The sequence below is a fragment of the Brachypodium distachyon genome, chromosome 1 (assembly GCF_000005505.3).
Source record: "Brachypodium distachyon strain Bd21 chromosome 1, Brachypodium_distachyon_v3.0, whole genome shotgun sequence".
Lineage (NCBI taxonomy): Eukaryota > Viridiplantae > Streptophyta > Magnoliopsida > Poales > Poaceae > Brachypodium > Brachypodium distachyon.
In genome coordinates, this window is record NC_016131.3 from 46,858,123 (window position 1) to 46,880,352 (window position 22,230).

General features: G+C 43.0%; 2 protein-coding genes across 12 annotated transcripts; one reads left to right on the plus strand and one right to left on the minus strand.

The window, feature by feature from the left end:
- Positions 1-6,201: 6,201 nt before the first annotated feature.
- On the minus strand, positions 6,202-11,978 carry LOC100841410 (uncharacterized WD repeat-containing protein C2A9.03). 4 transcript variants are annotated; one of them, XM_014897448.2, is made up of 10 exons: positions 11,753-11,977; positions 11,404-11,664; positions 10,037-10,204; positions 9,860-9,946; positions 9,153-9,287; positions 8,894-9,004; positions 8,176-8,267; positions 7,988-8,093; positions 7,807-7,893; positions 6,202-7,116 (listed from the first exon to the last, which is right to left on the minus strand). In XM_014897448.2, the coding sequence occupies exons 2-10, from the start codon at positions 11,584-11,586 to the stop codon at positions 6,703-6,705; spliced, it is 1,383 nt and encodes a 460-aa protein (XP_014752934.1). In that variant the 5' UTR covers positions 11,587-11,664; positions 11,753-11,977; the 3' UTR covers positions 6,202-6,702. The 4 variants fall into 4 exon arrangements, with proteins under 4 accessions (XP_014752934.1, XP_010227975.1, XP_003564245.1 ...); XM_010229673.3 differs by having other exon boundaries at positions 11,749-11,977; XM_003564197.4 differs by having other exon boundaries at positions 11,435-11,664; positions 11,749-11,904.
- A 2,070-nt stretch (positions 11,979-14,048) lies between these two features.
- LOC100841714 (fanconi-associated nuclease 1 homolog) lies at positions 14,049-22,200 on the plus strand. 8 transcript variants are annotated; one of them, XM_024456841.1, is made up of 16 exons: positions 14,058-14,289; positions 14,364-14,526; positions 15,000-15,535; positions 15,615-15,719; positions 16,739-17,000; positions 17,080-17,142; positions 17,328-17,402; positions 17,487-17,605; positions 19,497-19,567; positions 19,639-19,726; positions 19,809-19,949; positions 20,032-20,121; positions 20,596-20,678; positions 20,772-20,988; positions 21,113-21,346; positions 21,538-22,200. In XM_024456841.1, the coding sequence occupies exons 1-16, from the start codon at positions 14,179-14,181 to the stop codon at positions 21,985-21,987; spliced, it is 2,808 nt and encodes a 935-aa protein (XP_024312609.1). In that variant the 5' UTR covers positions 14,058-14,178; the 3' UTR covers positions 21,988-22,200. The 8 variants fall into 8 exon arrangements, with proteins under 8 accessions (XP_024312611.1, XP_024312609.1, XP_024312607.1 ...); XM_024456839.1 differs by having other exon boundaries at positions 20,596-20,988; XM_024456840.1 differs by lacking the exon at positions 20,596-20,678 and having other exon boundaries at positions 14,060-14,289; positions 20,032-20,255.
- Positions 22,201-22,230: the final 30 nt, after the last annotated feature.

Below are 22,230 nucleotides of genomic sequence, written 5' to 3' on the forward strand. Positions count from 1 at the left end.
TTTTTCATGATGCCAATATTGCCTTTAGAGGATGCATTCTAAGTGTTCTTTCTGACCGTCTTTGTGATGTGTATATGCACATAGAAGACGGGAAGGAGCTGTGGGATGCACTGGATGCTAAATTCGGTGCAACCGATGCAGGCAGTGAATTGTATACCATGGAGTCGCTGAACGACTAAAAGATCATGGATAACCGTTCTGTAGTTGAATAGACGCATGAGATACAAATCATTGTGAGAGAGCTCAAATTTCTCAAGTGTGATTTACCGGACAAGTACGTGGCTGGGCGCATTATTGCAAAGTTACCTCCCGCGTGGAGGAACTTCGCCACGTCTCTAAAACACAAGAGACAAGAGATATCAGTTGAACAACTGATAGCGTCCCTTGATGTTGAAGAGAAATCTCGGGCTAAGGACACCATTGAGAAGGCTGCTGATATTCCGTCTAACGCCAATATGGTACAGAGGAATTTTCGCGGCAACGGAAAGAACAAAGGGAAGAAGTCCGCTGTTGTTAACAACAACAAGCCTGCGCAGACTACTACCTTCAAGAAGAAGAAGAAAGTAAACAAAGGCGAGATGAATTGTTTCACTTGTGGAGAGCTCGGCCACTTTTCCGGAGACTGTTCTGATCGTGCAGATCGGAGGGGGAAAAAGGGGCAGAAAACTGTCAACGTCGTGACCGCTAGCGACACTAACACGTACGGTATTTTACCTACTGTATTTTCAGTGTTTCAATCTCCATGTTGGTGGATTGATACAGGTGCTAATGTTCATGTATGTTCTGACATCTCTTTGTTTACTTCTTACCAGCATGGAAGGGATTCAACCGTCTTGATGGGGAACGGGTCGCATGCAGCTGTTCGTGGTGTTGGTACGGTCGATCTGAAGTTTACTTCGGGAAAGATTGTGCGGCTAAGAAACGTGATGCATGTCCCCTCCATGAACAAGAATCTCGTTAGCGGTTCCCTTTTATGCAGAGATGGTTTTAAGGTAGTTTTAGAGTCTAATAAAGTTGTTGTGTCCAAACATGGACAATTTATTGGTAAAGGCTATGAGTGCGTAGGCTTGTTCCGTTTTTCCCTTTCTGATTTTAGTGACATGTCAATGAACCATATTTGTGGCAGTGTTAATGATGATGCAAGTGTTTGGCACTCTCGTTTATGTCATGTTAATTTTGGTTTAATGTCTCGGCTATCCACTATGAGTTTAATTTCTACTTTCACCATTGCCAAAGGTTCTAAGTGCCATAGTTGTGTGCAATCAAAGCAACCTCGAAAGCCCCACACGGCGACCGAGGAGAGAAATCTGGCACCTCTAGAACTCATACATTCTGATCTTTGTGAGATGAATGCTGTGTTGACAAAAGGTGGAAAGAGATATTTCATGACGTTGATTGATGATGCTACTAGATTCTGCTATGTTTATTTTTTGCGAACTAAAGATGAGGCTTTAGACTACTTTAAAATCTATAAGGCCGAAGTTGAAAATCAATTGGAGAGAAAGATCAAACGCTTTAGGTCGGATCGTGGTGGCGAGTATTTCTCCAATGTATTTGATGAGTTTTGTGCGAAACATGGTATTATTCATGAGAGGACGCCTCCCTATTCTCTCCAATCAAACGGGGTCGTTGAGAAGAAAAACCGTACGCTGACTGACTTGGTGAATTCCATGTTAGCCACTGCCGGTTTATCTAAGGCATGGTGGGGGAGGCGCTACTGACTTCATGTCATGTGCTGAATAAAATTCCAAACAAAAATAAAGAAAAGACTCCCTACGAGGAGTGGATTGGAAGAAAGCCATCACTTTCTTACTTGCGCACTTGGGGATGTTTGGCTAAAGTCAACGTTCCAATTCCCAAGAAACGCAAGCTCGAACCGACAACAGTGGATTGTATCTTTCTAGGCTATGCTCAGCGGAGCGTGGGCTATAGATTCTTGGTAGTTAAATCCGAGGTACCTGATATGCATGTTGATACTATTATGGAATCCCGTGATGCAACATTTTTTGAGAATATTTTTCCTATGAAAAATATGCATAGCATTGCTAGAATTTCCTCTGAAATATTACTTGAGTCTAGCATGCCTGAATCTAATACATCTGATAATGAATCTGAACATCTTGAGGATGATGTTGAGAAGGATGACAATGAAGCTCCTTCCAGGAGTAAGAGACGAAGGATTGCAAAAAATTTCGGTGATGACTTCATTGTGTACCTTGTGGAGGATACTCCCAAAACCATTGCAAAGGCATATACATCTCCGGATGCAGATGACTGGCAAAAAGCTGTCCAGAGTGAGATGGACTCCATTCTTTCTAATGGGACTTGGGAGCTATCTGAACGACCCCACGGTTGTAAGCCAGTAGGCTACAAGTGGGTGTTCAAGAAGAAGCTAAGGCCTGACGGTACTATTGAAAAGTATAAGGCACGGCTTGTGGCGAAAGGCTACACTCAGAAAAAAGGCGAAGATTACTTCGACACCTATTCACCCGTTGCTAGACTTACTACCATTCGAGTGCTACTATCCCTGGCTGCCTCCTATTGTATTGTCGGTCATCAAATGGACGTAAAGACAGCTTTCCTTAACGGAGAGTTGGAAGAGAAAATTTACATGAAACAACCAGATAGATTTGTGGTAAAGGGTGAAGAGAGAAAGGTGTGCAAGTTACTAAAATCTTTGTATGGACTAAAACAAGCACCTAAGCAATGGCACGAGAAGTTTGACAGAACTTTAACTTCTGCAGGCTTTGTCATTAATGAGGCTGATAGATGTGTGTGCTATCGCCATGGTGGGGGCGAAGGTGTTATTTTGTGTTTGTACGTGGATGATATTCTGATTTTTGGTACAGACATAAAAGTGATAAATGTGGTCAAGTCGTTTCTATCAAATTGCTTTGATATGAAAGATCTGGGAGAGATTGATGTTAATCTTAACATTAAGCTTGTTAAGGATGAGAGTGGAATTACTTTGTTGCAATCCCACTATGTTGAGAAGGTCTTGAGTCACTTCGGTTTTACTGATAGCAAACCTTCACCAACACCTTATGACCCCAGCGTGATACTCAGGAAAAACAATGGAGAAGGGAAAGATCAATTGAGATACTCTCAAATAATCGGTTCCCTTATGTACTTAGCTAGCGCTACGAGGCCTGATATCTCTTTTGCTGTGAGCAAATTGAGTAGGTTCACGTCAAACCCGGGTATAGATCATTGGCGTGCACTAGAAAGGATATTGCGCTATCTAAAAGGTACGATGAGTTATGGAATACATTATTCAGGGCATCCAGCTGTGATTGAGGGATATTGTGATTCGAACTGGATCTCTGAAGTAGATGATCTCTACGTCACAACTGGGTATGCCTTCATACTTGGTGGTGGTGTAGTATCATGGAGATCTTGCAAACAGACCATATTGACGAGGTCAACTATGGAAGCAGAGTTTGCTGCTTTAGATACAGCCACCTTTGAGGCAAAGTGGCTGAGAGATCTTTTGATGGACTTGCAGATTGTTGAAAAACCAGTGCCGGCTATTCTGATGAACTGTGATAATCAAATGGTTATTACTAAAGTAAACAGTTCAAAGGATAACGCGAAGTCATGAAAACACGTGAGGAGACGTGTGCAGTCTGTCAGGAAATTGAAAAACTCCGGAGTGATAACTGTTACATATATTCAAACAGAGAAAAACCTGGCAGATCCCTTTACCAAGGGACTATCACGTAATGTGATAGAGAGTGCATCGAGAGAGATGGGGTTGAGACCCATGAATGTTGTGCCATAGTGGTAACCCAACCTATGTGATCGGAGATCCCGTGAAGTAGGATCTGGGAAGAACGAAGCTATCGATATAACAGAGGAGAGTATGTTATAACCCTCTCTATGTGAAGATGTGCGACTCTCAAATTGCTGTAAGGCAGGTTGGCGACATGCCTTAATGTGTTCATTGCGGCTATGAGTAGCGAAAGATGCTGTCCTACAGAGTATTCTTGAAAGAACACACATATATGAGTCCGACTGTCTAACGTCGCAGTCTGAGATTTGGGTGATCTCTGGTAAATCAAGAAGAGACCATGGAGTATGACGCATATGCTCCACCCGCGGGGTAGACTACTGATAGCTCAGTACTGGTTGACTTTGAGTGAAATCTATTTCACGCCGGCTTGCAATTCAAGGCTTAGTCCATTGTGAGTGTGGATGGATGTAACTTAAAGTTCTAGGCAGAAGTTCAACTTAACAGTCTCTGCTGAAACATTAGTATATAAACAAGTAGCGAGAACAGGTAAATCTCTAAATGGGTATTTGAGATCTAGTGGGGGATTGTTAGAATTTGTGTTGTGCGCCTGATCAGCCCAAGCCCAGTTTTAATAAATTCTGAAAAATCTCAAAGGGCCATTCATGAAGTGGGATGAGGGGAGTGGGAAGAGAATAGTCCCACCTTGCTAGTTTAGAGTGAGCGAGACCAACATATAAGGGATGTTGTTTCTCACCTATTGAGCAAGTGAGCAAGGGAAATCCCCACGCGCGCTCCTCCTCCTCCTCCGCTCGCCTCGTCACGACGCGCGGGCACGCCGCGTTTCGTGGATCGATTTCGAGTTCGAGCCGTGCCGGGTCGGGTCGGGTCGGTGTGGGGTCGGGCCTCTTATCTTTTTGTCACGCGCGCGAGGTATTTTTGGAATGTGTTATGGACACGTGCAGATTTTGTGGAGTCGGTTCAGGTTTCCTAAACCGAACCGACCTATACCTGCGTGACTATATATATAGCCGCCCGTCCCTCCGATCGGTACGCAACACAACCGCGCTAGGGTTTCGTCTATCTTTTGCTTTTGCGCCGTCGTTGTAGTCTACTCCATCCCGAGTGCCGACGTGCACCAGCGATCGGGAGAGCAGATCTCCGGAACCTTTCGCCTTTGCGATCCTGTACGGGAGAGGGCGAATAAGGTTTTTGTGAAGCGCTCCGCGCGACCGCTCGCTTCCCTGTAACCACGGGTCGTCTGCCTTCTCGATCCGGCTGGTGCGCGACGCGCCGCCATCTTCTTCGTCAACAACTTCGTCAAGTGAACGTAACGGCAACGGTTTCCTCTCCACCGCAACAGTACGCACATTGTGATTCGATCTGTTCTTTAGTTATGATCTGCGAATTCATATTGCTGTTCGTTGGGCTGTTTAATACTTCTAGTATTTTCGAGATGCATCTGTTAGTTGCTACTGTCATCATGATATATATTTTGAAATTATTCATTGAAAATTGATACTCTCGAAATTGCTTAATTTTCGCAGCTGCCGGTTTCGGGCACGAGAGTCTGGCCAAGCTGACCATCCATGGTTCCGGTCCAACGGAAGCTTACGTCAGGAGAGTCTTGGAGGCCGCGCGGTGAACATCCGGGAGGTGGCTCTGCATGACACCCAGGTGTGCTTGTTCTGCGCCGAAGAGGCCGAAGAGCTGGGCGATGGTGGTGTGGAGGACGTGGTGGTTGGGACGGGGAGCTCCTGTTATCCGGGGACGAGCGAGGAGGAGGAGCTAAGGGAGAAGATCAAGGAAGGGCTGCTGATTGTGGCCTCTCCTGCCGTGATTCACTTCCGGCCCCGGCTAAGGACTTATGCGAGTCAGTAAATCTAGCCATGATCTATATATCCGTCGGCTATATATGTGGTGGGAAGGTCCATCAATAAAATGAATCTTTGGATGTCGATTGAAGTATATATACTGTACGTATTTGCTTTGTTTCTTCCTCTCTTTTTTTCTCATATTTGGACCGCTATGAATCCACCTTTTCCAAGAATATTCAAATGAGCATGTATGTGTGATTCCAGAGAAAAAGAACAAGTACAAGTGGGCTTTGGCCTTGTTTGACACACGTGGTTTTTATGTGATTTTTAGTGAATTTTGGGGATTGTAGTTCATGCTTGAATTAGAATCCCTAGAATTCCCTAAAATCCCGTGAAATCCACACGTGGCAAACAAGCCCTTGTATACTGTAGCTAGTTGAGCTTGTCGCTGATGTTCGTGTATATAGCCAATCTATGAGCTAACCTGTGCCTGCATCATCTGTATGAACTCTTCGTCCCTCTGCTAACGTGGACTGTTTGCAGAGATGGTTCATGCAGTGATTTCCCGTCTAAGTGATGAGTTCAGTTGAAGCACTGTGTCTTGATACGGCCCAATGTCATCGGCTAGAATTTATTACTCCCTCCATCCCTCCATTCCCTGTTAAGTGACTTTCAATTACAGACTTTCGATACATTCATAGTTAGACAAACTTGAGTCGCTTAACATGAGACGGAGGAATTATTATCCGGGTTAACCTGGGTGTAGCATCTTCATCACACATATCCATGGATAGCACCAAACTAACTCGGATGCTCTATTTCGAGCCAATCACTGAAACTCAACTCCAGCGCACAGCCAGCGCGCGATGAAGGCTATCTCAATTTCGGACTGATTTTTCACTTAAAACAACACTTCAGCAGATTTTTAGCAATTCCGCTCTTCCTTTACATGAACCCTAAACTTAGCACCAAGCTTTCGTTCTCTATATCACTATCATTTAACGAGTCCAGGTGCCCCGAGGTCCGGATCATCCTGTAACATAGCAGTCTGGCTTCGACACGGTCGCACATCGACCCCATGAACAGGGCTCCTCATGTGCAGCTCTTTCTTCACATGAACACCCAACTTAACACACCAGGTTTTCTTTCCTTCTCTTACATGTATGAGTCCAGGTACCCGTAGGAGTGGACCATCCTGTAACGCAGCAGGCTGGCGTAGACGCGGTCACACACCCCGACAAACAGGGACTCATTGTCTGGGCTGAGCGAGACCCCGGAGATCTCACCAAAGAAGTCGATCTCTTGCCGCTTCCTGTAGCCTGCAGCGGTGCTGTAGACGTGCACAAAGTCGGCCGGCTCTGAGAAGACTAGGAACTGCCCGTCAGAGGAGTAGCGGATGCACCGGATTGCACCAATGTTGCCCCTCAAGATGGCAAGGGAGGTCGACGGGTTCCGGATGTCCCATACCCGGCAGCTCTTGTCCTGGTTTCCGGTCGCAAAGGTGACACCATCCGGGTGCCACGCTGAGGCAAATGAGTAGTCCAGATGACCGACTAGGGTAGAAGCTACCTGCACACAGGAAGGACTGAATATTTATGTCTCCGCCCAGATAAGAAACATGGCCACGATAAAATGCCTTCAAACTTGGCATCTTCTTTTGAACAAAGAAGCAGGAGCTCTGCTTGTTTAAAAGTGGTAAACATGCAGGGGCTAGGCCTATCAAACATAACAGAATGCGACAGAAAAAGTAGGGTGTTGTTTGCACTAATTCTTAGTACACGCAGATGTACAAGGCGTTGCCTTCTCTTTAATCTTTCTGAAGAGGGCCATCATCGGCATAGTTTACTTATGATTGGAAACCCTGGCATTTCAAAGTGGGCATGGCCACCAGAACAGTATGTCCTGTGATAGGCAATTTTGACACTAACAAACGTCTGATGAAATCTTACAGGGGAGAAGGTAAAATGAAGAACCTAATGACTGGTACCCTATGGATGGAGACAAGCAAGCTAAGCACCTTGATTATACTCCGCAGCAGGAATGGAAGTGTGAGAGAAAATGAACCAATCAACCCTTTCAATAAAGTTGTAAATATAATTAAGTTGCTTACATGTCACTTTACTAGTAATGCAAGGTGCCAATAATAGATCTAAAATAATACAATAATAGATGAGAAAAGCATATAGTAGACAAATACCTTCCCAATAGATCTAAAATAATACAATAATAGCTGAGAAAAAGCATATGATAAACAAATACCTTCCCATTCCGTGAATCAACAAGAAGAGCGTCCCGGTCATCTCCAACTACTGCCAAAAGTTTCCTGTCCGGGCTCACGGATGTGTGCTGTAATTAACAGAGGGAGAGAGATAAGGGGAACAATCAAACAATGATAGAAGAACCTGAATCTTTATGTGGATCTTGAAGAGATAGAACTTACATTCACTGGCCAGTTAAAACGGAAGTGATTCAAGAGCTGAAATCTTTCCATGTCGAATTCACGAACACCAGAATCATTATTCGCTACCGTGATGCGCAAGCATCCACTGCATGAGTATTTTGCAAACCTTTAGATTTTTCTACGACATGTGCATATTAAGATAAAAGGTTTACAAGTTAATTTTTTACCTTGTAGATCTGTGTATGTCGATTGCATTTGTGATAGCATTGTCACTCAAAGTAGTCCTTGCACAGAACTTAACATCACGGTCCCCCAAACTCTGTACCAAGACAGAGAAATGCAGCATGTCAGCCAGCTATTCATGATTTGTCCTCTATTATAAATCAGGGATTTCATCAAAAGCAAACCTAAGGAAATCATGCTGTCTATAAGTTACATCACAGACTAACAACAGAAGGAGGTGGGGCCAGTTTGGAACGCAGGATAGGAAAAAGGTAAAAATAGCAAAATATCAGAAATCCGATCGCATATCTATCTGTTTGGATGCTCCACATGAATTTATGGATTAGAGAGAGAAGAGGAGAGAGAAAATATATCTCGAAATATACGATAAAGACTAAAGAGACATGTTGCATATTCGTACTCCTCAAAGTAAATCAAAACATGAGGTTCGGGTAGATGTTCAGAGCCCTCCATAGCCTTAGGAATTTCTAAAGCCAGTCCAACAACCCAAAAAGGCTCATGCAAAAAAATTCTGGAGGATTCTATAATTACGAAATTCCTAAAATCCTTTCAATAAGCCCTTAGGATGTTTCCACTTTTATCTCGCTTGACCATTTTGTAACTTTCCTTATGAAATACTGAGAAAGGTAAAAAAAAAAGTGCAGCAGGTAAAACGTTTGAGTGGAGGTTAAAGTAATATAGTAAGAACACCTAATAGCTTACCTTGCATACTAGTTCTCCTTGAAAACCGCCAGCAACCAATAAACCCTCATTCACTGCAAGTGTGCTAACTTGAACCCCAGTGAACCCTTCCAATAAACTGCCAGGGTGTTTCTGAATAACCAACAAATTGATATATATATTACTTGCATAATCAGTCTTACATCAACAAAAAGAAAATAGAATCTGGGAGTAGAAATATAAATGAGAAAAGTATGAATATTTGATCAGAAAGAAGCAAGAAGGAAATTTAGAAGAAAACCTGTGCTGGAGCAACACGCCCTGAGAAATCGAGAATATCTGACTTTTTATGAGACAATGATGACCAGTGGCCTACTGTGGAATTTGACATGAAATAGACATCATGCTTTGAAGTTGCCCATAACAAATTCCGAAGCTGCAGAAGAAACGGTTGGTCAGCATAAGCACCTTAGAAGTCATATGACTAGATACATCTAACTGGCCTGCTCTATCGTTGAGAATGAAGAAGATGGCAATGCAATGCAGATAAAAACATTGAGTTTACACCATTGATCACTGATATCCAGCAATAGTCCAAACGGTGCTTTATAAACTTACTATAACCTTTATTGTCCGTTTTTAGGATTATAATTGCCTTCATTGAATTCTTTGAACAGTTTCACATGGAAATACTATATAACCACTACCACATTTCATTGGAAATATTGCAGTAAAATTCTTAAAATGAAACTATTTTAGTGACATCCTTCTGATATCGAAGCCATTAAAAATGAAAACAAGCTTTCCTTTTAAAACTTCTTACTGATCTGGATACAAAAAAGACACAGAATTTCACAAAGAGAACGCAATAAATGCTAATAAGAAAGAAGGAAAATAATATTCCGTATATAACATTACTAATTCATACGATGAATATGTTGTACTCCACATAAAGCCTATTGATATCCTACAGATCCCGCATTAAATGGAAGGCAGCGAATTAATTACCTGGAAATGGAGAATTGATGGTCTCACTAATCTAGTGTTGTACTGAAATTCATAATACTTGCTGTTCCTCTCCACTTGCTTGCACAACTAAAAACATGTAAGACAATCTTCTTAGGAAATTTGATCATCCAGAACATAAACAACAAATTGACATAAACAGTTTACTGCAATTAATACCTTGTCCATGAGCTCTCCTGACTGAGGGAAGTTTTCATAGTTCTTGTACTGTTCCAACCTAGCTTTCCTGTAATCCTGTCTGTTTATTTCTAACCTCCCCCATGGTATACCTTGTATATCCTTTCCTGCCCTTGCTTCAGCTGCCGATGTATCAGTTATCCTAGTGAGCTGTAGAAAATAGTCTAGTCAATTATCAATAGGCTTTAGCTTAGAACTCCAACTTTTAATACAAGCACCGGAAACTAATAGGTATGAATAATATTACGACTGGACGCAAATTGGCCATACCTTTTAAATATCAAAAGAGCAAAGAAACAAAAAAAGAAATCAAAACATATGTATTTATCCTTGATAAGCTACATGTAGTGATCTTGACGATTAGATCAACTTATGTATAGCCACATAAGGAAAGCACTAAATGATTCTTATGTATACGTCAAAACATGGCCCTAGCTGACTGCTAACTTTAATACAACAGGTGAATTGGTGCAACTGTAATCAACAAGGACAAGACATCAGTCCTGTTTCCTAGTAGAAAGCCATGTTTTATGCTCTTTAGTCTTGGCCAATTCAAGGTGCATAAGTAACACCGGGCAAAGATGGGCATTGAAAATTATGCACTGGATCACTGGATGGCACTCATGAAAACGACCTAACAGAGAGAATGGTAGGGAAGTAATTATTTGGTGGAGCCTGGAGATAAGCCCAACTAGCAACTAGAGCTGCATGATTGGGCAATACTAATCTGCTCCACAAGCACCATTGCCATCAAGTCTCCTCTTAGATAAAGAATTCAGCAGACAAAGACTATATGTAGAAAATTGAGCACTGTAATCTAGCAAGGGTCTAAAAGTAGCTTTCCACCCCTGTTTCTGTATATCACTGGACCAAGGTTCCTCTTGCAATTAGTACCTGTTTTGAATGAGTCGTTTGCCCGCCTACCATAATATATAGTTGGCTAGTTGATGGCAAGTTAATTTTTCCTACCTTGTCGTAACAAAACATACTACTGCTAGTTTAAAAAAACAAAACATAGTACTACCCAATTCCCACCTGGTGCACCCTGGGAATACCACTGCATAAACTAAGCCTAAATCGTGGCACTGATACACTATTAACTTATGATCGAGGTTGGAATAGCAAACCTTTTCTGTAAGTGAAGGGTCAATCCATGGCCATGAACAATTTTAAAGCCCTCGCCACGACACTCATCAAACAGGCTACCCACTAAGCCTTAAACAATATCATGCTCAATTTTGTAGCGTAGCAAAGAAAACGGAACCTAACTAACCAATCAATCAAAGGACCGAAAGCGCCTGGCGGCTCTCGGGCTCGCGATCCGGGAAACAAAAAACGCAACCACCCACCACCAAGCACGGCAAGGAACGAGGTACCGACCAGCGCGTACTCGTCGTCGCCCTCCTCGCCGTCGCCGTCCCTCCTCCGGTCGTCGGCGTCGTCTCCGCGGCCGTGCTGCTGGGACTCGCTGTCCGCCGCCTCCGCCATGTCCACGTCCATCTCGCCGTCCGACGCCCAGCCGTCGCGATCATCGTCCATCCCCACGTGCCCCGCGGAATCCCGCACGGCCGCCGCCATGAATCTCCTCGCCGCGCCGCGCCCCCTGGCCCCTGCACGCACAAACCAACCAACAGCTTAGAACACACAGCAGAACACACACGGAGACACCTCGCGAGAAGCAAAACACCCCGTACCTGCCTGTGCTGCTGCGCGCGCCGCCGCCGCGCGAAGCGAAGCAGGGTCGGAGGAAGCGCGTGGATTATCCGGAGGCGGTGGTCGTACGAGGAGGGCGCGCTGCGTCGGCGGCGGCGAGGGTTGCGGATTGGGGGGAGACGTGTGGAGGGGAGGAGGGCAACGCGGCTGGCGCTGTGCTTTTTGTGCCGTGCGGCGAAGCGAGGGGAGGGTCGGCTAAGCTCGATCCGGAAACGAGTTTGACAGCGACCAGAGGGGGGAATTATTAGGAGGAGCCTCTAGAAGAGGTGGACACGCCCATCAACAGCCCATGTGGTCATGTGGTGCGGACGGTAGGATATATATATTTCCGCAGCGCACGGTATTTTTGCAACGAGTACAGCGCTGATGCTGTGCCGTGTGCCTGCCTGCGTGTCAGATCAGCGTTGGATACGGGCAGATGTTTATGGTTTCGTGTCTCGTAAGCTACGTTTCCTTCTCTCGGCAGAGGCGAATTTATGAACCAGATCATCGGGGTTCAATTCTCTTATTTACAATGTTAATTTTCATTGATACAAAAAACGACGTCTTGTGTGCAAATCTTCGTTCTAAGCAAAACAGCAAAATTTTCGCTCGACCATTGGATTTAAAACGTGTGGTGTATATCAAAGGTCAAAATTAAAACGATAACCTAAAAACATGTTTTGCACATACCTCTGTACTTATTTCACGTGGTCTTATCTCCGATTCTTATCTCTCATCCGGACCACACATTGTACCTCTGATGGCCCGGAACGAAAGTTCATATCCAATGAAGGTTTGCATTTGGATATGTCGCCAATAAAGAACATGAGAGATTTATCTAATTCCATTTGGTTCATAAACCCATTGGCTGTATACCAGCGGGGTTTCTACCGAGACACAAGAATGCTGAGCGTTACGAGTTTGCATGCGGATAATATTGACTGCATACAAAGATCGAGTACGGAGTGGGTCAAATAAAGATGTAATTTTGTGCGTACAAGACAAGGCTATAAAAATGTCATTTTTAACCCATGGATATATGGTTTCTGTCTGGCATGTAGTCACTGGTAGATGAAGGTGGCAACTGGATACATTCTAATGTATAATAGTCGATAGGCTTCAAGAGTACAAGTTAACATTCTCATTTTTGCAAAATGAAAAATACATTCTCAAAGTATTTTTTTTTCATAAAAATATGTAGAAGTGTAGCAAGAGTCAATACATAAATGTATGAACCAGTTATATCAAAAAGGCATATAAAGTGTGGAATGTGAGATATGTATAGGTTGAGAAGGTTAGTCTGTCTTGGATTGCATTGAAATCACGTCCGGTTGGATACTACCTTATATCATCCATCTTATCCTATAGCTTATCTTATGCACTGCATTCGAAATCGGACACCTGTTGTAGCAAATATTCACTTGCCTAGATCATATTTGCTACGGAGTATATAAAACTTTATGTTGGACAGACGGACAAATAATCATTTGTGCCACTTGAGTGTGTTTATGCGTAGATTATAAAACTACTACCAAAAGTAATCGCAAATTGTTATTGCAATGTTTTACTGTCAAACATGTCAACTCAATTTTGGGTTTGAACCTGCTATCGCCATGATGTCGCAGCCAGTGGCTAAAACATTGGGTACGTTTGAAAGTTATACAGTAACTTGTTCGAGCATAATTTTGACCAATATCTAAGACAAATGTTTCAAGTTTCTACATTCGATGCCTTTAAAAACATTTTATGCCTACGCTATCGTTTCTACAGATTGAAGAGCAAAAGTAAATTTCCCTTTCTTCACGAAGTTGTGCATGTAGGTGACGTATATTAAAATATAACAAAATTTAAGAAGATACATGACCCGTGCTAGCAGCCAACTGCTAACTGGACAGTAACATTTTTTTTTTTGAGGAGAGTGCGGATGATTACATTTTCTTACCAAATTCACGTGTACATGTGTCTATCTACCCCGTGCACGAATTCTCCCGGAGCCAAAGTTGTCACACGGTGTTCATAAGTACCTATGCTCTAGAAAATAAGCTTTTTTTGTGTTTTTAACAATGACATCCCACCAAGGATCGGATCATAGCCTGCCTAGTAGTACGTGCTAATAACTTGCAGCGCTTTTGCTCCATCCTGCGACAAAAAAGTCAGAAACATCGTGCAAGTAACCTGCAGCCCGCACCCGGACACGGTGCGGTGCACACCCACTAGCCGTGAACAAAGGAAAATAAATAAATAAACCTAGTTAATAGAAAACCGCACGCTGACCCACGCCGCGACCCAGAGAGAGTTTCGACCGCTTCCGCTGCTGCCCTCTCCCCCGCCCCCATTCCTTCCCGCCCACGCCCATCGCGCGCCGCCTCCTCTCCTCCTCTCGCTCCCGCGGCTTCTCGCCTCTCCGGCGGCGGCGGCGGGGGTTCAATATGTTGACCGGGCGGGAGAGCCTGGTCCGCCTAATCGGCCGGCGCCGCCGCTCCCCTCTCCCCGCCTCCCTCGCCGCGCTCCTCTCTTCCTCTTCCACCTCCTCCCACCAGGTCAAAGCCCCGAACCCCGGACTCGCCGAAGTTATATGTCTCTCCGACTCTTACCGTCTCCCCGTTTTCTGCAGGCTGACAATGCGGGAGCGGGCGAGGCGGCCAGGGAAGCGGCGGCTGCTGGCCCCTCGACGGGCCGGAGCGCCGGCGCCGACGGCGCGTCAGCGGAGTGGGTGGCGTGCCCCGTCTGCGGCGAGTCCATCCGCGGCACGGACTACTGCGTCAACACACACCTCGGTCCGTACGCGCGTCCGCGAACCCCACACCTTCTCCACTCGTCCTGAATCCGTGGAACTGTTCTAGGTTTGCTATAGCTAGTCCGTGTTAATCCGAAATGCTGCCTGCATTCAGCTTTGGTCAAAAAGTTAAGTGCTGGATAATCACGAATTCACAACCCAAGTAAGGCATAAGCATCCAGCTTGCTCCGGTAGCTACTTCGTGACTACAAGTTCATGCTGATGACTGATGGGTGATTGGGTGCTTGCGAGCTGCTTGTGCAGTTGCATTTTGTCACTCTTTGCCTCTTGCGTGCTGCATTGCCATTCATGGTCAACCATTGACTATGTTTGTTGCTTGGGTTGGTTCATGTAGGATAATCCATTAGTGTGCAAATTTGCTCTGGATATAATGAGATGCACAGCAAGCAAGCATGCCGTACTTATTAATATTGCAATGTTCTGAAGCCTTTTGTGTTGACGCAAGCTACGCAGATATATGCCTTGCTAGAGGGTCGAAGCGGAAGCTAACACAGAGCACCCTTCTTGACTCCAGATTCAATAAAACAACAACAATTGGACCCACTCTAGACAGCTTGAACAATGGCTACGAGGCAGAAAATGTGGGGCTGACTGATGAAGACGTATCTAGTGACAGAGCATTCTTCTCGATGAATAGTAACACCGGGAGCTCCAAAGATAGCACCCCCGCCTTATCATCTGGCTCCCTGCATGGATCACTTGACATTTCCAAGACGCTTAATAGATGTATGCCTTCGGATGCTATCCTGCCAAATATCAAGATTGCTGAAAATGGCGATGCAGTCGAAAAGGATTCTTCATGCATGCTTCCAACAGAAACAACTTCCGTCAGTATTGATGCATGTACAGATGTGGATTCTAGCACCAAGGTAGCTGTTGACACTGTCATAGTGGGCCGGAGGTTCCATGAAAACGTTGAACTGCAAGAAGGAGTGGTCATTACTGTTTCAAGAGATCCTCAGAATGCCAAGGACTCTGATGCTATCAAGGTTTCCATCTTTTATGATTAATACAGTTTTCTGTTAATATCCTTTCATGTAGATTTTATTTTCTTAATTCCAGCGATAGGTGCTTTATGCAGGGTCTGAATGTGGGCAGATGCTTGGATACTTGCCTCGAGAGCTGGCTAAAGTTTTGGCACCTCTACTGGATGCACATTTTGTTGAATGCAAGGTGATTCTTTATATATCACAGAAAAAGTGTACAGCCTGTGTTTGCCATGCCCTTGAGTATAGTATAGCCTGCAGTTGCAAGGCCCTCTTTTTGAATAAACGCATGCAGAACACACTACAATGGGAACTACAGTTATACCATGTTGCCATTCAAGTTTTTCTTAAATTCTACTTTGACTATCTTTAGGTGATTTTGATTGGTATGAATAAACTATGCCTCGACTAGTGTGATAGATTATCTTAGAAGTCTCCCTGCATGCAATCTTAGTGAATGCCCACTTAACTTAATGCAATGGTTGTTCTTTAAATGCTACATTTAGACATGGATTGCAAGATCATGTATGATTTCTCTAGATATGTTTCTGCTCGCATATTTTAGTTGCTTCTCTGCTTATTGACTATGAACACTAATACTCTCCATCCCAATACTTGTACTTGTAAGAAGAAGAGATCTAGGACAGTCATGCTTCATAAATTTCAGCAGTGAGCCATATCGTTGGGTTGATGAATTTAGGCGGCTTGTGCTATGTGTCTGTAGTGTAATTTGTTTGTTCAGCAGTTGGTTTCAGCAAGTTTCCTCAGAGACTCAGAGAGGCAGTTTAGGGTGTTACTCTTAGTCCAGAGGCACATCGCCACTGTTGTTATTAGGATTCACACGGTGCTCATATGTTCATATACAAGCTCCCAACTATAAAACATGTATACTCTGGCACAAGCAGATCTTTAGTCATAACTGGGCACTCTCTTTAAGCCTGAACATTTTATTTGAAAGTTAGAATCGAGATTAATTCCCTCAACCCAGCAAAGCTAAAAATATGTATCTAGTGGTGACTTCGAAGTCAATGTTGCTGATGACATCAATCTTATTGGCAGCATCTTTTTTAACCCTGTTTGCTATAGGGAGGCTGCAAGGTTCCTGCTGCAACTTTGATTACGTCTTGGAGCATCAGTTTTTGGTTGATAGACTTCTATTTATCAATAACAATTCAACTTCTGATGCTTGCTTTCCTATTTTATTAGGGATTTGTGGTTGGTTTGCCTGAACAACAGCTTGGCGATGTGCCCATTCAGCTTACTTGTGAGAAATGTAACAATGACAATGAGACATACAGTGATCTGATACATCGACAATCCTTATGGGAAAGATTTCTTGGTGCTATTAGAAATGGAAATTTGCAGCGACCTAGCAGTGCAAGATACCAAGCAAATTTTAATATGATGATAACAGATGTTATGGCTAACCATACACACCTGTCTAGTGATATCGAAACATCATTTTTAGGTTCTTTATCCTTCCCACTATCTTTGTGTTTGTTGATCAAGAAGTCTTAATGACTAGTGTATGTTCTTGAATTCAATAGGTTCTTTTAAGTCGTTATCGAATGATGGCCAAAGGCTTTTTGTGAGGATTTACACTCGAAAGGGTTAGCTCCTGATGTCCATTGATAGTTAAAATGTTGGTTTCGCTTCATTCTTGATTTCTTGTTCCATATCTCTGTTTTATACTTTTAGTGAGCAGCTTTAGTTCAGTGCTTTAGTAGGTTGAGGAAAATGGAGCCACTTATCATGCAAATATAACTTTGCAATCGACTAACTTAATTTCTCGCAGGGCCATGGTTTCGAGTGAGCAGTATCTCATACCGGGAGATATCAGATGTGGAGCATGCAGCCATGGAGTTAAAGTGTAATAACCTGGCCTACTCAGTTTTTTGTAACTGCCATATTGCCATCCTTTAGCTATTTAAGTCAGGAGCTGCTTCTTATATAGTGGCAGGTTATATATACATGCTTTCTTGCACCGATGTTCCATCTGAATGTGAAATGGAAGAGATTCTCGATGTACTAAGTGTTCCTGAAATGAAAGAAATACTAAAGGACCTCCTTAAGGTTTCAGTCTTATCTTTTGACTCCTTTCTCATTACGCACAAGTGTGTTGTTCCCCTTTTTCTACCCAAACATTTGCCTCTTTTTGTTTAGAATCACCATTTATTCATTTGTTGCTACTCCCTCTGTTCCTAATTAATTGGCGCCGGCTGTTTTACAAAAAAAACCCTGTAAATTTCCAAAATAAACCTGCAGTCCACATCTTCAATTAAACGTGGACTGCGCGTTGATTTCGAGAAAAAACAGGGGGGGTTTCATAAAAGTTCTGATAGAACGTGGACTGCAGGTTTGTTTCGAAAATTTACAGGGGTTTCTTTGCAAAACAGCCGGCGCCAATTAATTAGGAACGGAGGGAGTACTTAGGAAAGTTATGCACTACTTTAAGATTCATGGTAGGACATCTGTTTCCCGTAGAAAATAGCGACACATCTATTTAATACTGCATGGCAACATATGAGTGCCAACTTGGTGGGATGCTGTCGACCTATGTTGCATCAACATAGTGTGCACATACATGATAATGCATGACCTACAAAATGATGTTGCTGCTAGGTCCCTAGTTAAGGAATATAACAACACACTATGTTTGCCTATGATGTTTGGCAATACAAGATCATCCATGTATCCATAATGTTTGCCTATGAGCGGTAAAAAAAAAATGACATGGCCATGCAACTAAAGTTTTTCCTTTAAAAATGTCACCAACTAATGAATATGGCAAGTGATAGCACATATGCACATCAATAAACACTAGATGTTTAGAAACATGTAATCTTGGCCAAATTTGTAGAGGAAAAACTGGAGAAGATTGATGAGCATCGGAATGCCGTATTGCAGTTACCAGACATACCTTATTTAGTGTTTTTCTACTCTAGGAAGTTGTCAGTCACAAGTCCTTTTTCTTTATCAGGGAAAACAGCAGGAGGCTCCTACTGTGTTTGTATTAAAGTTGTTAGTAGAACTGTACAGTTTACATTAGTAAGAGAAAACAAAAGATCCAAGGGATAGACCCCCTAGATTACAAAGCTAGCTCCTGTGTAAGTTGGGTAAGTTTAACAATGAATTTCTCCTTAGAGAAGCGATGAGCCAGTAGCTGAAGTTCAATCCTGAGGTAAACCCTCCAGGCGGCAGTAGAAGGTGGGATGTTATCAAATAACTTGGCGTTATGCACTTTCCAAAGACTCCAGGCAGCCAGGATAAATACCTCCCAAAAGAGCCCTCTGCGTCAAGCAAGTTTAGCACTTAGTAGACGTTCTGACAGGGGCTGGTTCAGTTGCCACTGATTACCAAGAACATTCCAACACTGCTGGCTGAAGGGGCAAGAAAAGAACAAATGACCAAGGTCTTCTTCTGGAGGCGCAGGGCAGAGCAAGCATGACCAGCCGGATGCAATGACATAGTGTCTACGTTTCAACATGTTCCTTGTATTCAACCTATCCATCATAAAAAGCCAAGCAAAAATTTTGTGTTTCATAACACGTTTAGTTTGCCACAGATGCATCATGATGGGGTGTTTAGGCAGAGTGTCAAAGTAGTGATTGTAGAATCGACTAGTCGTGTATGGCTTCTGCCAATGATAGGTCCAAGAATCATGCTCACCAACATTTGTTAAAATGACCTGGTCCAGAGTCTGCCGAAGAATACATTTAGTCAGTCACAAGTCTTAAAGGTGGCATTGTTGACAGACTGCTTCTTTGAATATGCAAGAATACGCACATCACATCTCTATATTGGCAACGAATTGGTGCCTCAACAACAAATAAATTGAACATCTGATTGATATTTTGATCAACAGCCAGCTATTGCAAGTTGTTTTTCCCTTTTCCCTAGCTTGATTTCCACACTTTACCTATTTTTCTTAATGTATGTTGCCTTCCTTTATTTTGCGTTCCAGGTTAACACAAGCTGCACTCGTCGACCTGAGCTTCTTAGCACCCTTCTCTCTATGTACAATAATGGGACCTGGTAAAGTCTCTTTTTTTGTTTCATTCTTGGCATTATGGCCTCACAAGCTATTCCACCTCTCGAACATGCAGCACAGCTCTACCAAAGAAAATTTTAAAATGGACAGGAAACTGTATAAGAACCTCTAATATGGCTGATGAACTTCTTTGGCGTGTCCAGGTGAAAGCAAATTTTGCTTCGACTTTATTCTGTCAACAGTATTATTCTATCCACCATCTAATGATCGAGAGCTTGCATGCAGAGGCTCTTTTTTCTAAACGGTGATCAAGATCTTTCATCCTTTCTATTAGTTGATCTTGGTCTGGTGAAGTTCCCAGACTATACCTGCAACATTTGCCACCGTATTTTTAAAGAAAGAAATGATTTACTTGAGTACGAAGAGGTGAAGTTTTCATTTCCTTTTTGAAAAAGAAAAGAAGAGCCGTCTTCTATTGTGTTTAATGCTTATCATATCTTGCAATTAGGCTATTCGAGTGGCACAGTTGATGGATGAATCTCTTGATAATGATAACATGGAAATGGTGTCAAGGTGTGCTGATTTGTCTGAGAATCGAGTATGCACTATGCCAACAGAAGAAGATAGCAACTTAGCTGAATCTCCTCCATCATTCTATTCATGTTTTTCTTCTACTTGGGTCTATTCAAAAGTACTTACACTAGGTGTCTCTGTTTATGAACGCGAACGCAGGTAAGTTGTGATAAGCTTATAGATCAACAGAATTACTCAACTAGTATCGTCAAATACATAAATTTTAGATGTTATATGCAATTTTTATTGAACTAGACCCTTAGCTATACTATTTCTAGGTTGGGTTGAATTTTATGCTTACAGCGGTTAGATATTTGGCCCTTTAGTTGCACATACACATTTACTAGGCAGCCTCTAAAGTTTGATCTTGTATGTGAATCGGAGGTTGATGTAAACTTGTGCATTCAAGCTGAGCTTATCCATGAAGAAATCTGATAGAAATAGAGATCTTCACTACTCTTTTTGGCTGTAAATTGATGGAAGGTACAAATGCATCCAGATGAAGGACCATTTCCTTTCTGTGCTGAAATTGATTATTTTAAAGAACTCCCCCAAGTCTGCATTCCTTGGAGTGTCCTTCCGGTCTGTACCTAATTTTGTTATTTTATGGGGAACTAGGTATGCAGATGCAATAAGGATTCTAAAGATATTACTTAGTAAAATTGCTTCTGGTAGGCGGCGAGGATATTGGACATTGAGGCTATCTGTTGATTTGGAGCATATTGGTCGCCCAAATGAGAGCCTTTCAGTAGCTGAAGGGGGAGTAATTGATCCATGCGTCCGCGCTGGGTCAAAGATTGCACTGCAAAAGAGAGTTGTGCGTTTAAGCAAACCTCCACGGCGCTGGAAAGTTCCCAGTTATGCTGATTCTCTTAGGAGAAATATAGAAGAGGTATATATGTATATCACTCTGGACAAGTATTTTCATTTGTCTGGTCAACTGGATCGAGGTGGTAACATGTATAATTCTAAATAACCTATGCTTGGGATGCCTCATGCATCTTTTCTTTTACCAGGTGAACATCGAAGGAAGGCCATTAAATTGTGAAACGGGAGCAAAGAGTGTATTTTATGGCTATGATGGCGAACTTTGTGGGGTAGAGCAATTAGCTTTGCAGTATTATGCTGATGAAGGAGGCAGTTGGCAAGGTACCCACTCAGAAGGTGGCATATGGATGACAATCTTTGGCCTTCTAATGTGGGATGTAATATTTTCAGAAGTGTGCGATGTTTTCCAGTCTAAATTTCAGGTACCTGATTTATGTACAATGTTTTTTTTATTAGTTGCATTACCATGTGGACTATGTTGGTGCATCTTGGAATAACTATGCTTTTGATAATTGTATTGCTTCCATGTTCGAGTCTATTCCAGAGTCACACTTTTTTTACTTTGCTTTGTTTCAACTCTTTTGCGTAGCTTGATTTGTGTGTTCTCTTGCAGACAGCCCCTCTTGATTTGGAAACAGATGACTTCTACAAGTCAAGAAAGGGCCTTATAGAGTCCCAGTTGAAAAGGATACAAGATGGTTTGGCTGAAGAGATGCTTATCACCTCTTGGGAGCTACATCAAGGGACTTCCTGCAGGGGTATTAATTGGGACCGACATTCAATGGCGGACCTACGAGCTGCTGTTGCATGCGTTGGTGGGCATCGCTTGGCATTGCTTCTTCGGCATCTAGCCCTTGATTACAGGAGCTGGTCTAGCGGAATGCCCGATTTGCTGCTATGGCGTTTCAACGGTGAACGGGGTGGCGCTGAAGCTAAACTTGTAGAGGTCAAAGGACCAAGGGATCAGCTCTCCGAGCAACAGCGTGCTTGGATTTTTGTTCTAATGGACTTCGGATTTGATGTGGAAGTTTGCAAAGTGAGCCTAGTTTCTAAGCGGCGATAGTCCCCCATTTCAAAGAGATCTATGTAGCTGGTGTAACAATATCATTTTATTGATCGCTTTCAGCATTGTTCTCATTTAGTATTTGCACTGACGCTGATAGAAAAGTAAAAACATTCAAACAATTTGTTGTAGCTTGGAACTGAGGAATGGTGACTTATAGATTTGTAGATAATATGTGGCTGCTTCAGGTGGGCTATACCACCACCATATCCATTCTCGGTTCATGCTTTGAGATTTGCATGC